The sequence below is a fragment of the Acanthopagrus latus genome, chromosome 20 (genome assembly GCF_904848185.1).
Source record: "Acanthopagrus latus isolate v.2019 chromosome 20, fAcaLat1.1, whole genome shotgun sequence".
NCBI lineage: Eukaryota > Metazoa > Chordata > Actinopteri > Spariformes > Sparidae > Acanthopagrus > Acanthopagrus latus.
The window spans coordinates 7,309,166-7,325,835 of NC_051058.1; the positions used below are offsets into that span (position 1 = coordinate 7,309,166).

Below are 16,670 nucleotides of genomic sequence, written 5' to 3' on the forward strand. Positions count from 1 at the left end.
TTAGAGGACAGTGGGACTCGCAGTATCACCAGAGTCTCTACGTATAGCTCAACTGAACCAAGTGCGTCACTTCCGCACTAAACAGTTCGTCTGAAAAGATGCGTACTGCTGTTAGTCACGCAAAACTATGTTGAAGGATTACACGAGGGTTAGACTCATATACATTCACAAAAAAGCCTAGGTTGCATTTTGGCGAGAGTTTCACTTTATATCATTTTAAAGAGAATTATATATATATTTGTTATAGTTGACAATAACCCTGAGTATGTGAAGGGGGGAAATAGACCAGTCTCAAACAACTACGATAGTAAAATGGTGCTTCCACATGGTTGCATTTCTAATTATAATACAGCATATAACACTGAAAGGGCATTCTGCCTTTAAAAAAAAAAATCTATAAGTAATTTTAGTGATAATATAGCTGGGACAATACTAGCTTTATTCAAAAGGAATCAATACCTCACACACCTCTGGAGAAAACAGTGACACAGTTTTTGCTGCCCTCTTGTGGACACACGTCTCTGTGAAACTTGTTGCGATCTGCACTGGCCGATGGCTAGCAGTTAGCTAGCTAGCTAACATTAGCCAGTCAGCATCTAGCAGAAGTCGTAGCGCAGAGAAACTCGTGTTCCGTCCACATACTAATGACAGGGACACTAAACACACAACTATGCGCCGGGATAGAGACTGATATTTGGCTGGCTGCTGTTTTTTGTCTTTATCGCCAACGCTCTGTGAAGCTATCTCTGTTCTGAAAAAACTAAACTCTCGGTGAGTTGCCGTGCTGTGTGAGGGTTTTAGCTGTTAGCTGGGGCTCTACTAACAAACCAAGTTAGATAATTTACCTGGTAGCTAGGTAATCCTAGGTTTATATGCACTCTTGCAACATATGTCAGCTCAACAGCCAGTCTTTGTTAACAGTAAAATCAACGATATATTGCGTGTGACTTCGAAGGGATGCAAACCATTTTTGAAAGCTGTTTTCGTTTCTTTACCGCTAGCTAAGCTAAGTTGGTGACTAGCATTTGACTGAGTGAGTGAGCAGCGTTAGCCGGCTAATCCTACCGCACCGGTGGGTAAATTCGTGTGGCATTAAACACACGTACGTTTTTTTTACAGCCAACAAGATGCAAGTTGCGCATTTTGCGTGTATTGCTGTCGGTGTAAAGTTAGCATTTGGTTGGAGTTGAAAGCATGTAAGCCTGCAAATTGCACGCTAACGCTAGCTAAGGCTCATATATCATACTCCCCAACATTATTGCCTCTTGAAATCTGAACCTAATGTTCCCGTTCAGATGCCTCCTGCCTACGAAATCTGCATTTTTTTGTGACAGATGTGTCGTGGACGACTGTCATCCTTTTATTACCCAGCTGGGTTACGTTCACTAGCAGCCTGCTCCACCGTTAGCTGTCCCCGCTGTTTATTTACGCAAGTCCGGTGGGTTGCACAGTGATTTAGTGGCAGGCCTCAGCTTGTATAGGACGACTGGAAGTAGTTAACAGGTCTTTGCAAACGTTTTTAATAATGGCTGAACATGACCGTATCCACCAGGAGATTAGAGGGGTACCTGGACTGTCTGTGCCAAAAGTGGAGATTCAAACTATTGAAAGCCAATCCTGTTTTTTTCACCCTCAGGCTATGGATCCAGATCGGCAGAAACGAAGAGAGGAAATTCAAAAAGCAATGAGCTTTATCCAGTAAGTTAACAAATCATATGTGGATTTTTAATGTCTACTGCACAACCACTTGTGCTGACTGTGGGGACGACTGACAGCCTTCTCATGTACTGTCTACAGGTCATCGTTGCCCTTCCCAGAGCCAGAGAGCTATGAGGTTTGCATGGACTCCTCTTATTCTGTTTTCATTCACAATATTTTTTTAAATCCACCATGTGTTCCTACTATATGTGTCCCAAACTATATGTAAATCAGCTCAGCCTTGTCATTTGTCTTGACCTCGATCTTTTTCCCTCTTGCTTTTTTTTTTTCATTCCCCTCTTTCTCTCTCTGACCATCTCACATTACCTTCCTGTTATTTTTTTTGTGTCACCCTCTCCCTCCCTCTATCATCCTCCTCATTATGAAATCTCTCCGACCTCCCTCTACACATTCCCATCAGGCATTTCTGACCCAGTTGGTGTGCAACTTGCTGGATGAGGGCAACGCGTGCTTTCGAGATGGGGACTGGCGCCAGGCGAGCCAGCAGTACGGGGAGGGGATCAGTGTTGCCCGGTACGCTCAGGCCGAGGCCCTCATCATCCCCCATGAGCTGCTGGAGAGCCTGTATGTCAACCGGGCAGCTGCCTTTTACCAGACGGTGAGAGAGAGTGATAAAAGAGGGGATGTGTCACCTGCAGATGCTCATGTGCACAAACTGCAAACATAGCAGGGTGGCACTGCAACTAATGATTACTATCAATGCTTATTTGATGTTTTCAAATTACTTCTTTTGTCCTACTAACAGGCAAAAACCCAAAGACTTATTTTTCCACCATAAATGAGAAAGAAAAGCAGCAGTGTCATACAATCTAAGAAGCTGGAATAAGCAAATGTTTGACATTATCGCTTGAAAAACAACTGATACAATTTAACATGGATCAAAAAAGTTGGCAACTAATTGTTACAGCTCTACAGTCAGTCAGTTCGACTTATCATAGATTAATTGCTGGTAAACCAACGAAGTGAACAGTTTTTCACTTTTGTGGGGTTAAAACCATTCTAATCCCAGGGCTTGCCTCCGTAAGTGCAGAACAAGCTTCCCTCGCTGCGTCCTAGGTTTAGCATGGCCAAGATGATTGGGATTGTTAAAAAAGAAATGTAATCTTCCCAGAACGTCCCCCCACCCATACAAGAATGACAGTGGATGTAACAAGACCTTTCTCTTTCGCTGACAGATCGCTGGAGGAAGGTCTTAATGCGATTTTAATGGGAAATGCTATAATTAGAGACACAATATACAGTGCGTGATAGTGTTGGGGTGAACTGTAGACTTTTAGTCTGTGACTGTGGTTGTTTTATCAAGGTATCTTTGCCAGTTTGACAGTTCTGCATGGATGTATCCCTTTTACAAGCAGGAAAGTCTTGCAGATCCGGTTTACCCATTGGACAAGACTCTTTGTTCCTGTAAACAACATATTACCTCCAAATACCTTTGTGCTCATCATACTGTGTATGTCTTTTTCATTTTTCTTTTTTTGTATCAGAGGGAGTATGAGCGAGGCATCCAGGACTGTGAAAGTGCACTGTGTGTGTCAGAGGGCAGTCGTCGGGCTTTGTACCGCAAAGCACTCTGTCTGAGGGAGTTGGGACGACTAAGAGAGGCCTATGAGTGTGGAACCAAATGTCTCCTCACAGCACCGCACGTATGTCATCAACAAATCAATGCAAATAAATGACTTTTTCCTAATCAGCTTGACATTGTTGGAGATTACCTCTCAGTATTTTCCCCAGGAAATTAGTTAGAGGAGATGGTAATACTTTAGCAGAAATTTGGCTTAGAATCATGAATCTCAGTGTCAGTTTGCATATTGGGTCATGGACATGATTTATGTTAGAACATTATGGACTAAATTGTGCTTCTCATAGTTTTGAAACTTGTGAAACTTGTCTTTGGTCAGTGTGGTCTTGTTTTTTTTGATTCGTCTTCCAGGACAGGCAGGTGAGTGAACTGGCCCAGGATCTGGCCAATAAACTGGGTCTGAAGGGCCGTAAGGCTTACGTCAGCCCACAGACAGAGTCCACATCCACAGACGGGGAGGGCCATGGGGAGTCTTCTGCACCCACAGGAGAGGTAGCTGCTGCTGTTGCAGTGTAAAGTTACATATTTGGTGACTGAACAAGAAGCTAACCCTGTCTTGTGTTTTTTTCCCTCTTCAGATGTCCTCCAATGGGCTGGAGTCTCTGGGTGACATTGGACCAGGTATGACAAACCCAGAACTGTTCTGCTCCTACCCAGTCTCCCATCTGTTTCCCATGTACATTTCCTTTGCTACATTGCTTTTTTCATCCTCCTCAGCCGACCTGTCAAGTGCACAGTGCATACCTGCTCCTTTGGCCACACCCATCCCAGTCAGCGATGACCCAGCAACCCCCGTGGTGAGCCCCTGCACTGACCTGTCAGAGAGCCCCAGCAGCCAGGCCCTGCCCCCCATGCCGTACTCTGTCCCCGTGTCGGAGCACATGGAGGATTGCAGCAGCAGTGTCATCAAGGATGAGCTTGACAGTCTGCTGGAGTCTATTCCCAAAAAAGTTAGTGAGGTTAGTGAGTGATGTGCTCATTTATTTATTGTAGCACATCAGTTGATCTTGAGTTGTTGGTAATTATTCGATTAGCAGGGCTCAGTTGTGTTTTTAGTGTTTTCAGTTGGTGGGCCCTCTACATGAAGTAATCCTTGCCACTGACTTCTGATCCAGAATCCAGTCCAGGGTGCTATCCCAACCAACCTCCCCAATACAGCAGTGGGTCTCCGGCCTCCGTACTCTCCAAGCCTTCCGGCCCCGTCTCCTCAACTTCCCCCAGCCTTCTTCAGCACCTCCATCAGTGACATGCCACCTCTGGATCCTTACTCGCCGCTGGGCCAGCGGGATCAGGGCTCCACCCAGGCGCAGGACGCACTGGGAGGCTTCCCCACCGATGGAGAAGGGAAGGGAGTCGCTGCTGGCGGGTTGGACTCATTGTCTGAGTACACTCTCCCTGGTAAGCAACAGGCAAAAAGCAAAAAGTCTTAAGATGTTTTTTGGCAATTCAGTGAAAATTTTATAAAAATTGTTGCAATCAATGTCTTGACATATTGGTTGAATTGGATAGCAGAAAGATATGTGTAATGTTTGACATTTTAAATCCAATCACTAGAATTTTCTTTCAGTGAATATTACATATGGCTTGTATTAGTATACCGTAAAATGAAAAGGACAAGAAGGGAAAAATTAGCAGAATAACTTTAAGCTGTACCCCATATGATTATTCAAAATTGCTTAGATGTGAAACATCTAATGGAACTGAATGCTGGTTTAAGGCCATACAAGATCATCACAGTAGGCCTTGTTGTATCATATTGATCCAGTCATCCAGTCTTAGATTGCTCGTCCTCAGTTACCAGAGCACAGGTCCTAAGGAGCTGCTCTAACCTGAGACGTGTGTCGGCAGGACACAGTGAGTCAGCACCATGACAGTATGTCTGACATCAATGTCCTTGTGTCTTGGTCCTCAGGGGGACGAGTGTGTCACAGCTTCATCCCTGGAATGCGCAACCACAGTGCTGCACATGCAGTGAGTAACAAACACACACTATACACAAACAGTAACTCATTAATTTGATATTTTGCATAATCTCTTGCAGGGCAAGCTGCTTTCACGTGGTCCAGTTAATTGTGGCATTTTTTAAAATTTAGCAGCATTTTCTGATAGGCCACTAAGAAGCCATTGTGATAAATGTCATATCCATGTCTGCTTTGTTTTCCTCAGAATGGTCCAGCAGGGACCAACCTGTCTCTGCTCTCCAGGAATCCTCTGGCAGCCACACATGAGTTTCGGCAGGCTTGTCATGCCTGTTACAGCCGAATAGGTTTGTTCAAGCTACAAACTTCTGAATTAATTTGAATTTCTTGCCCTTGACCACCAGTGGGTCTTTTTCTTCATTTTTGACAATTGTTCATGATAGGACGCTACAGCCTTGCCATGTCCTGGCACAACAACTGGGTTTGTCATATTTGAAATATCATAGTCCTTTTTGTGGATGTACGTTATCTCACAAATACCCTAAAAAATGTAGCTGTTGCTCAATTTACAGTGTAATTTAAGCCCCCTTTTCCTCCTTTTCCCCCTCAGGTCCACGAGTGATGGACTACAAGTATCAGCCAGAGGCAGCACACCGCTGCAAGAGGGATGTGCTGCTGTGCCGCCTCAAAAACACAGATGATCCCACGTGGAAGAGGATACGGCCACGGCCTGCACGTAACAACTTCCTGGGGGCATTTGTACTCTGTAAAGGTGTGTAAATATATCAATAGAATGCATGAATGTATGTTGAAGGAGGGAAAACCAATTTCCCTCCCTGGGTTCCACAGAGGTGCAGGAGCGTCAGGAGTGCCAGTATGGGGAGAACTGTACGTTTGCTTACTGCCAGGAGGAGATTGATGTGTGGACCCAGGAGAGGAAGGGTGCTCTGAGCCGAGAGCTGCTGTTCGATCCGCTGGGCAGCACAGAGAGAAGGGCGCTCAGTGTCACCAGACTGCTGCAGCTCCACATGGGCATGTTCATGTTCCTCTGTGAGGTGAGACCACAGTCTGTGTCCCTCTTGTTCTTTTTAACCTCTTTAGACCAGAACGTCTTAAGCACCACCAACACTGTCCTCTTTTAACAGGAATGTTTTGACAGTAAGCCTCGCATCATCAGCAAACGCAGCAAAGAAAACTTAGCAGTGTGCTCAAACCTCACAGCTCGACACCCGTTCGACGACAACAAGTGAGTCTGATGTGTGATGAGTTGTTTTGATTTTGTGTTCAAATTCAGTAAAGCTTTATTCAGACACATAGGAAAATTCCTCAAGATGCATTTTTTGTTGCTTAATGATTCCACCACTCTGCCTGCTGCAGGTGCCTGGTGCACGTGGTGAGGTCAGCCAATGTGCGCTACAGTAAGGTGCGCCCCCTGCACCCTCTCTGCCAGTTCGACGTTTGTCGCCATGAGGTTCGCTACGGCTGCCAGCGTGAGGACAGCTGCTCCTTTGCTCACTCTGTTATAGAGCTCAAATGCTGGGTCCTACAGCAGGATACTGGTAGGTGTATCACTCACATCAGGTGTCTTTTCAAGTGATGAGAGAGGGAAGGGTTTTACATGAATTTGCTCACTATATATATTATAATAAAATAATATATTTCCTTTAGGTATCACCCATGAAGAGATGGTGCAGGAGTCCAAGAGACACTGGCAAAGGCTGGAGCAGAACGCACAGAAGCAGCAGAAGGTGAGGCAGGAAAGGGGAGTCAAACATTTAGATTTTTGTGAGGGAGATTGCACTTAGAGTTTGTTATAGTGTTTGGTATGTGAAGATGCCTGCAGTCTAATCATAAGTTGTTGTTCATCACAGACTTTTGTTGTAACTTTAAGGCTGTATACCTCAAACAAAATTCAATGTTATGATTTCTCAGACGGTTGAAGAGCTGTCCAATATAGGACATTTCTCATGATTGTGTATCCAGCTTCAGCCCAAAATGCAATGATTTAAAAGTAAAATAAGCTAAAATGTGTCTGTCTTGTTCCTCTCTTTCTGTGTGTTTTCAGCCTATTCACATCCCACATCCGAGCAGCAGCATACCTGCAGGAGGAGTAGGGGGTATGGGGGGCGGGGGTGGAGGACTGGGGGGAGACGGCATCGGTGGGGGCGGTGTGAGTCCAGTGGGTGGGATGGGGGTTGGGGGGTTGGGAGCGATGGCTGGAAGAGGACGCCCACTTAACCTGAAAATGAAGTTTGTGTGCGGTCAGTGCTGGAGAGAAGGACAGGTCAACGAGCCCGACAAGAACCTCAAGTACTGCACCGCTAAAGCACGGCACAGGTGAGGCCTGTTTCTCACACTGACAGCAGCATCTCGGATCAAATCTCATCATGTGACTGAAGATCTGTGTTGCAGTTTATATACCAACAACTTTTTTTGTGTATTAAGGGCACATTATCATCTGCTTGCCATATCACTCTGTTATTATAGTAGCGAGAGTTGAACACAAGGGCTAAAGGAAACTCATTGTTTGTATGTTTGTTTTCTCTGATTGAATTCCTGTCGGCTCCGTGTCTCCCCAGCTGGACGAAGGAGCGTCGGGTCCTGCTGGTGAAATCATTTGAGAAGAAGAAGTGGGTTGTTGTTCGGCCTCTGCCCTTCTCCCGCACCTATCCACAGCAATACGACGTAAGTTTGTACAGTCATGAGTTGGAAGTCTTGAAAATGCTTTATATATGATAAAGGCTCAGAATGTCTTGTAATTTGGTTTATGTACATTGCAAGTGTTTGAATCACCTAAGAAAAACACTGTGAACCTTGTCATACATTCTCTCTGTTCTCCGCCTCTCCACCTCACATGCGGATACAGCTGACTCTGTTTTTGCCTCAGGGGAGAGGTTGTGGTGTTGTTGTCAAACTCCTTACCGCTGCGTCTTATTATTCTGTAGCTGCTGCTGTGTCTTCGACTGTGTTTTCATGTTGACACAGTTAATAGTAGGATTGCCACATTCTAGTGATCAGAAAGAGATGTATTAAACAATCAATAGGTACTTAACAAAGATATAGACCCAACATTTGTTTTTGTTCCCATTTTTCACTAGTTGGAAGTAAAACATGTAAAACTCTTCTGTGCACAACAACTCATTTCTCTCAAACGTTTGAACACAAATTTGTTGAAATCAGTGTTGATGCTGATGCCAGCAAGACAGGAAAAGTTTTAGATTAACTTTACATATAGGACATTTAGCAGACGCTTTTGTCAAAAGCGACTTACAAAAAGTACATTTGTCAAAGAAAGGAACTACAACTTATCACTGTTGATAAAGTAAGAATGAAAAAATTAAAACAATGTTCTTACTTCAAGTTGTGAAAAATGGGAGCAAAAACAAAAGTGGATTTCAGGTTTATATTTTGTTGTGTGTATTTACTCTACTCACTGCAACAGAAATTACAACACTAGTTTTCTGACACACTTAATCATGGCCTATAATTGACATAAAAACCAACAAAGTGACAGTTTCACAGTGAAGAAGGGTAAATTGGCTTAGGTCCAACAGTTGCAATGCTCTTGGCATCACTCTGTAACTCTTTACATTTGCCTGTCTCTCATTCAGATGTGCGTGCATGTGATGAAGCAGAAGAAGTGCCACTATATCGGGAATTGCTCATTTGCTCACAGTCTGGAGGAGAGGGACGTCTGGACGTACATGAAGAACAACAGCTGTAAGCTCCAGCTTACATTTTGACCTGATGCGTTCTGAAATCACTGCATTATAGCTTTTAAAAGAAGGTGGTGTGTTGTGTTCTTCACTTATTCAGATCTGGATTTAGCTATCATGGTACACATCAGATTTGAAATAGCAGTTATAGTTGAATAGTTTTTTTTAATTTTTTCATTGTATTTTAATACATCAATAAACTAGATAATTCATTATTTTTATATATATATATATATATATATATATATATATATATATATATATATATATATATATATATATATATATATATATATATATATATATATATATATATATATATATATATATATATATATATAAAATCTGCCTTTTTATCAATAACCAATCATGGGCTCTGGACCGTCGATCTCCTTTTTCTCACCACCATGATGAATTGATTTTTGCAGTGCCTCCCCCACTCCACCCCCACCGATTGCTGCTCTGTGTTAACATACTGAATTCAAGTTTACAGAGTTTGTCTCCTCTGTGTCTTGTCTTTCTTATCTCTGCAGTGAGAGACATGCAACAGATGTACGAACTGTGGCTGCAGCTCACTAATCAGAGTAGACGCACAGATAGCTCTGCTGTGACCCCGCCCCCAGAGGACAAGCAGGTCACCATAACAGCAGATTACACCGAAAGCATGGTGAGTGGTTATAAAGCAGTCAGCAGGTGTTACACATGCCCGCCACTCTTTTCAGTGGTCTGAGTATCAAGAAAATATGGAAGAGAAGATATTCTATTGTAATTTTACCATGTGACGTCAGTGGTTAGTGGAAACTTAATATGATTTGTTGCATGTACTGTTACAGCACAGTATTTAATTAAGGGCTTAAAGACGATTCTGGAGAAAGACAGCTGATCGTTGAGTCTCATTGTCAATTTTGTCAGACATCGACGTTTGGGGTTAGAATTTCGAGTCGGACACCAACCCAAACCGTAGGTGTTTGACTACTTTTTGAATGAGATTCTGAGATGAGATTGAATGAGATAGCTCATTGTTTTTCTATATCTCACTATGACTGAATGAAAATAATTTAAGAAATTGAATAAATGACTGAATAAATGAATATGGCATTCAGAGCACCAAACACACTGTTACAATAAATGTAGTATTTAGTAATTTATAAAATGTGACACAAAGTCATTTTTTGTTTTAATTTTCTTCTGTATTTATTCACTTTTGTATTAATGCCCATATTTATTTACATTCCCATTTAACTTGCAGTTCAAAGTATTTTTTTTCTGCATTCCCCCCATTTATTTCCCCAGACCAATTTATTAATGTTTTTCTGCTTCACTCCCATTGCCGTGGCCAGGCTCACTGTTAATTTATTTATTGAGTCATTCATTGATTAATTTATTCATGATTTTGGTGGTTAGGATCCTCCATACTTACACCTCCATAGAATTAAAGGCTTAGATGTAAAGTCAAAAGAAGAGTGAGAGTTTGGAGACCTGTGCATGTTTAGGGTTAGGTTATTGTAAATGACTTACATGTCTGCTTGCGCAAGTCAACGTGAATGTTGAGTTGTGTCCATTTGTTTTGTCCCAGGGAGGCCAGCGGATGTCAGATGGGGACGATCTCTGAGTGCATGGAGGCAGCCGATCGCCGCTGAGCTGCAGACGTTGAGAGAAACAGGCCTGCCATACCAGCGACGACCGAATAGTCTGTCATCTCACCGGTCTGACCTCCTCTAGCGTCTAGCCAGCAGTTTGAGAGCAGATTGGCAGCAACGAAACGGTTGACCCCATCACCATTTACATAAATACACACATACACATACACATGCAAACCCATTCATACAGGACATAATACACAAATCACAGGCACTGATCAACACAAAGAGAAAGATTTGTAAGTGACAATACAGGATTTGGCTTTAGAGTCAGGCTGCAGTTACACACAGCACCTTTAGCTTCCCCCTCAGCAGATTATACTGCAGAAATTCCACAGACAACTAGTTTTGCTCTGACTAAAATATACACCTAGTATTCCCTAGTGCTCTTTGAACTGAGTTTCTCTTTTTTCTTTTTCTTTTTTTCTTTTTTAATTCCTCGCAGCACTGACACAATTCTTGGGTGGGCGCGCTGGTCGTAGCTCTTACATTTTGCTTGGTGATAGATCCGAACTGAATTGAAGCTTGGCACTCACATGTTTTAAAGTTTGAATTAGAACTTTGGAGTGCCAAAAATACCAAGCCCTCAGTGCTGTTGATGGTTTACTAGACTGAAGAAACTATGAAGAACTGTGGATCTTGGTGGATACAACCAAACTCCACTCTACTTCCTTCACGATAATAGAGCAAGAGGGTCAAAGTAACTTTCAGGAGATTAATGATTTTGAGCATTTCTTTTTCCAAGGGGAGTTGTGCTTCCTTGTTATATTGTCTGCCATATTGGTAGAATGCTATGAATGTAATGCCTGCACGGGCCTTTAAAACTAGGAGATTAGTCATTTAAAATGTTGCTGTGGTTGTGGAATGTAATGCAAGTATATTTACAAGCCCAAAAACCAACTTGTGTAACGCGACAGTTCCCCCCTTATCAATATGAAAAAAAAGAAAGCTGGTTATGCAATCATACCAGCCGATCCTGCATGGGACGAGCACAGGCATGCGCACACACTCACATATTAACCTTGTAGTTTCTGTCAAGGTGAATCAAGGCGTGTGTGAGTGTCAGCTCCTCGCGATTGACACAAACGGAGGACAAGAAAGGTAAAGTGATCACCTGTGGCTGAAGTATACATGGCTAATGGCTCAGAGCAATTGTTGCCAAAACGACTGATCACATCATGTATTTCAAACTGTATTGCAAGGCCGCTGGCGGAGAAGTGACTGCAGAACACAGATTCCTGGCTAGAGCTGCTCGCAGCATTAGGTCAGTTCAGACTGCAGATGCCCATTAATAAATAATGACCTCACTTGGACTGAAGAACAGTGAAAATACTGATCATGCAGAAGTCTTCAGTTGAGAGTTTTGTAATTATTAAAGGAAAATAAGATGTGCAGATGATAGATAATTTAAAGAGTGAGAAGCGTAGAGGAACTGTTTTATGCAAGAATTGAAGATCATTATTAAGAATGTATTTTTCTATAGTTTATTGTGAGAATATTTAAGATAATTTGAAAGTAAGGGCAAGTTGCCACTTCTTCAGTTGAACTGGGGTCATTATTTCACTGAAAAACCAACCATGCCCCCGCAGCCTTCAAATGGAAACCTGTGTTCCTCATTTGTATCCAAGTGTTCTCTTCCTCAAAGCTAACGGTAGCCCCTAAAACTAACTCTTTCATTACGGGACACCTGCTAGCTTTAGACAGGGAAACGATTCGCACCACATATTGTGCCTATAAACACATCAACATGTGACACGAACACACATGCACACACACACACACGCAGAGGCAGGATATCTGTTGCCACCTTATTCTAGCCTTTAATGTAGACTGAGACACTATGGAGGAATGTCTATATTCAGATGCATATACACACATATTATACATATTTACAAATAATGGTATACTACTAATGATAATTGATAACTTAGCGGTTAAGCTTAATAAATATATAACCTGAAAACCTGTATTGATTACATAGAAGAACTTCTTGTTATTGAGGTATTGCTATATGACATGTATCGCTGAACTAGATGACTATAGTGATTTTTTTTTTTTTTTTTTTTAAATGATTCTTTTTATTTTGTAATTTTTCCTTCTGTGTGGGTTGTTCCAGACAGGGCTGTATGCAGATAAGATTGATTTAAGTTTCAGGCTGAGTGTGTCAAAATGGATAACTGAGGGTTCAATCTTTACTCGGAGAGCAGAGGTCTAGGGCTAATCAAATAAATTACCCTTTTTTTTCTTTATTCACAAGTGCAGCAACCAAACTGGATGCATAGGATATGAATATGTTGCTGTTCTTCAGTGTGTAGAATACAATTCAGAGGAGCTGCTCTTTATATTTCAACCATTCATCTAATTCCTGCCCAGACTGACCTCAGCTCAATGTATAAAATCAATTAATGGATTGAACCCAAAATACCGAAGAACATTAAAGTCCATTGGAGTAAAGTGTGGGTTTGGATCAGCGGATAAAGGGGAAAAATTGTGTCCTAATTATCCAGCTCCTAAAACCTGACAGGTGAACAGCCTGGGTTAAGTTGAAAACACAGCTCTCAGGTCTGCTTCGCTGGTCACTCAGCAGCCATTTTGGGGATTATTGATAAAGAGCCCTCATCTGGAACAGCCCAGTATTAGCTTCTTTGAGGGATCGTATTACTACTACTCCTAGTATTATGATGAATATGATGACGATAATGATTGCTATCTATTGACTATTTCTATTTCTTCTCTATATGCTATTGATATATGTATGTTAATTGCAATGTATAACTCTCTTTATATATGTATCCATGTATGAATATAATAATTGACAGTAAATATGCGCCTGTGTATGCAGCCGTGCACAGCTCTGTCTGGGTGGCAGTGAGCAGAAAACGTGCAGCTTCTGATAGTTCATGTAAGACGCTTGAGTTTTTAATCCTACAGGTGGTGATGTCAGCTATCACAGCTGTAGGCTCTGTAGTACAAGCGATTTTACGCAGTACGATTTAGACCTGCTATATATTAATGTCGTCTGAGCTCTGTTTGTCGGCTTTAGGATTATTTGGGAGATTAGAAGATAGTTGATGTGTTAAAGTTTACAGTACATATACTGTAAACTGGCTGTCTCCCTGTATGAAGTGTTGATCCTACCAACAGAGCTCGCTGCTCACTGCCTGTGCTGTGCGTTTTTGTTTAAATTGATTTACCAGGCTAAGACAGATCTGGAAGCAAAAGCATACATAGTAGCCTATATACTCCCGTATAGCGCCTTATTCGATATACTACACCTATAAGATGATACATACCCCTATTGTATAATCCTGCTTACTATATACAGTATATGATACCTGATACCTATTATAATATTTAGACACCCTTATAAGATAATTTAGATAAGAGATGGTGGAGCTGTTTTTTTCTGTGGCTGTGGCAGAGTTTGCTGTGGTCAGTTGTGTATTCCCATCTTGTTTTTCAGGGTGTTAGGAGAGTGCCACACACTCAAATGCTCTTTATCATTCGATTGTTTGCAAAGCATCTGGGGGGGAAAGTCAACATCAGCCACTTGCAGAAAGCTTGTTAAAATGAATTTTGGCTGACAAAGCTAAAGCTTGTAAAAAGCTTGGTTGAATTGCTGCCACTAAAGACAGTGAATTAAAGTAGAGCATTTGAGGGGAGGCTCCTCTTCCGTTGTTGAACGGCCAGTATTGATGATATGACTGACACGCACAGAAAACAAAAGAGAACGGTGGATAGCTGTGCTGCATGTTCTGTGTGTGTGTTGTTAAAGGCAGGCAAATCATGACACAAACTAAAAGGAGAGACAGGTTTCTGCTGCTTCATCTGTACATGCATCAAGTGTCACATAGTCACTTCATTGCAATGATCTCATAAAAACTTTGCACATTTTGAAGATGAAGACACTAGACTGAGTCCCCAATTTCGATTGGCAGAGGACTTGAACCCTGGTGGCAAATCACTGTTTGATTCTTGATGTGATAAAATAATTTAAAAATATAATAAATCATGTTGCATTGATAACAGTTGTCATCAGATGTGGAAGAAATTCAGCATTGCATTGCCTGATTTTAGTTACATCTTGTAACCAACCACATTAATGCGCAAAATTTACGGTTTGTTAAAAGACTAAGGGAATCTTAGATCATGGTCCAAATGACATCACTGTTCTCCTTGAATGGTTATTATCATATACTTATTTGTCTTGGCTTTGGTCTTTATCTCAAAGTGTCCGAGCCACTCAGGTGGGCTGCAGTAGAAAGTAAACCATGTATAGACTTTCCATCATGTTTCCTAAAAGTCACCTGACATAAAGATTACCTGCTCTCTGATAAGAGTGGTGTTTGTCTTAATCTAACTGGAGTCTGGCCCTTACACTCTGCAGCAGTTTAAATTAAGATTAAATGACACGGTTCTTAGTTATAAGACATGTTTGTCAGCTCAAATGTTCATGTGACACACCCTGCCTTTTCTCCTCCTGATACGGTTTGTGTCATTTGATTCCCAGTGCCAGCACACACCTACACAGCCACACAAAAATCTTAATTTATCGATTTACAATCAGTTAGAAATTATTGGTAATTTGACTTGTTTGCAACAACTCGGATGAAGACACCAGGGTTGTAAGAAGTGGAAAAAACAAGGCCTCTTTTTGTACTGTATTTTTACATTTCGTTGTTTATGCTTTGTTTTTAACTTCTTGACTTTGTTTTCTCTTTTCTCCTCCCTGGTTGGAAAGTTCATGATCACACAAGTGGACCAAATCTCTTGAAAGCATTTAATAAACGGACTGTTTTAGAAAAATGTGTCATGTATTAATCGACGCTCACAATTCACATTGTGATCCCAGGACCCTGACGTGATGTGTTGCCAATATTGTTACAGTAGTTATTTCTCCTAAGTTTGGTGAATAAATGCTTGTGATTCTGACTGCTCACGCGTGTCCAAAAGATTGTCTAGGTTGGTAAATATGAAATGTATTGGGTAACACTTCACAGAGCCTTACATTTTAATGTTAAGTAGGTGGTCATTACCATGTAAAATATTTGAAATGTCGTCAAATTTTGGTTGAAAATTACCCCAACATGATTGAAATAATAATATTCTGCTATTTTCCAGCTCGCAGTTGGAACAATTATGACCTCCTGGGCCCTCAGTTTGACAAGTATTTATTTTTTAATCAAGTATTTAACATTCCATATACTACAGAACTACTTGTCCCTACAGTCATGTATAGGAGGAAAGTGCCATATTGTAAGTAAAACCATGCTTTTCTACCATTTAAAATGCAATAATGTATACATCAATGTTAATTACATGATAGAAGTGACAGAAATACTAAAAATCCAATTAAATATAATAAAATGTGAAGTGAAACGTCCCCTTAAGCTGTGTCACTGATGGCACTACGCTGTGACAAAAGTGTTGTAATTTTGAAGAAAGAAAAAAAACAGTTATAAGCAATGTTCACATATATCTCAAGATATCATCTGAAACTGATACTACTGGGTTGATGTACATGATTGACAACATGTGGTTTGATGCCTTACAGCAACGATTTTGTAAAAGGTATTTTTCTAGTGTTACTTCCCATATGGGTGACACAGTTTTTTGTATTATAGAGACAATGAGTTATGGGATGATGTGGTCTGATGTTAAATGTTAGGAACGGAAGTCTGGACATTTTGCCCTTCCAAAGCTGGATGTTTCTGTGGGCTACCTTCACTTCAGTCTCACGCTGGAGTTCTACGCAGGGCTTTAGTGAATTCCAGCCTAAGTAATAGGCCGATAAAACACGCCGGTGTGTCTGCTGGCCCCTGGGCATGTCTCTCAGGTACACCCAAGTGTGAAATGTGACATCAGTAATGTTAGATAACGTGCTCTCTGAAAGAAGTCAAAATGTGTACAGTGAGAAGCACACGTGTTTTTGCTACAGAAACGTCAACTCCGGTCCGGACTTAAAATACACGTGAGCTTCAAATTAGCATCTTGTAGCCTCGATATGTTGCCCCACAACTCTCTACAGTGTGATTTTAATGAAACGTGTCATCTGGTGGTTATACTTAGTGTAGCTGAAATTAAATGTTGCTTTTCG

The 16,670-nt window shown here is 41.5% G+C and overlaps 1 protein-coding gene across 3 annotated transcripts; it reads left to right on the forward strand.

The window, feature by feature from the left end:
- Positions 1-472: 472 nt before the first annotated feature.
- zc3h7bb (zinc finger CCCH-type containing 7Bb) lies at positions 473-15,449 on the forward strand. 3 transcript variants are annotated; one of them, XM_037080890.1, is made up of 21 exons: positions 473-771; positions 1,637-1,698; positions 1,798-1,834; positions 2,120-2,317; positions 3,204-3,362; positions 3,650-3,790; positions 3,877-3,919; positions 4,016-4,257; positions 4,414-4,696; positions 5,211-5,269; positions 5,465-5,564; positions 5,828-5,989; positions 6,067-6,272; positions 6,363-6,463; positions 6,595-6,776; positions 6,886-6,965; positions 7,283-7,554; positions 7,797-7,902; positions 8,829-8,937; positions 9,467-9,600; positions 10,510-15,449. In XM_037080890.1, exons 2-21 carry the CDS (start codon positions 1,640-1,642, stop codon positions 10,543-10,545), a joined length of 2,709 nt encoding a protein of 902 aa, XP_036936785.1. In that variant the 5' UTR covers positions 473-771; positions 1,637-1,639; the 3' UTR covers positions 10,546-15,449. The 3 variants fall into 3 exon arrangements, with proteins under 3 accessions (XP_036936785.1, XP_036936788.1, XP_036936787.1); XM_037080893.1 differs by having other exon boundaries at positions 4,016-4,248; XM_037080892.1 differs by lacking the exon at positions 473-771 and adding an exon at positions 792-1,072.
- The last annotated feature ends 1,221 nt before the right edge of the window (positions 15,450-16,670 follow it).

What these genes read in the sequence shown, in the direction of transcription:
- zc3h7bb (XM_037080890.1), top strand. Translation starts at nt 1,640, where the DNA reads ATGGATCCAGATCGGCAGAAACGAAGAGAGGAAATTCAAAAAGCAATG. An exon ending in TGTTCATGTTCCTCTGTGAG is followed by an intron (nt 6,273 to 6,362) that starts GTGAGACCACAG and finishes CTCTTTTAACAG; the next exon opens with GAATGTTTTGACAGTAAGCC. An exon ending in CCTATCCACAGCAATACGAC is followed by an intron (nt 7,903 to 8,828) that starts GTAAGTTTGTAC and finishes TCTCTCATTCAG; the next exon opens with ATGTGCGTGCATGTGATGAA.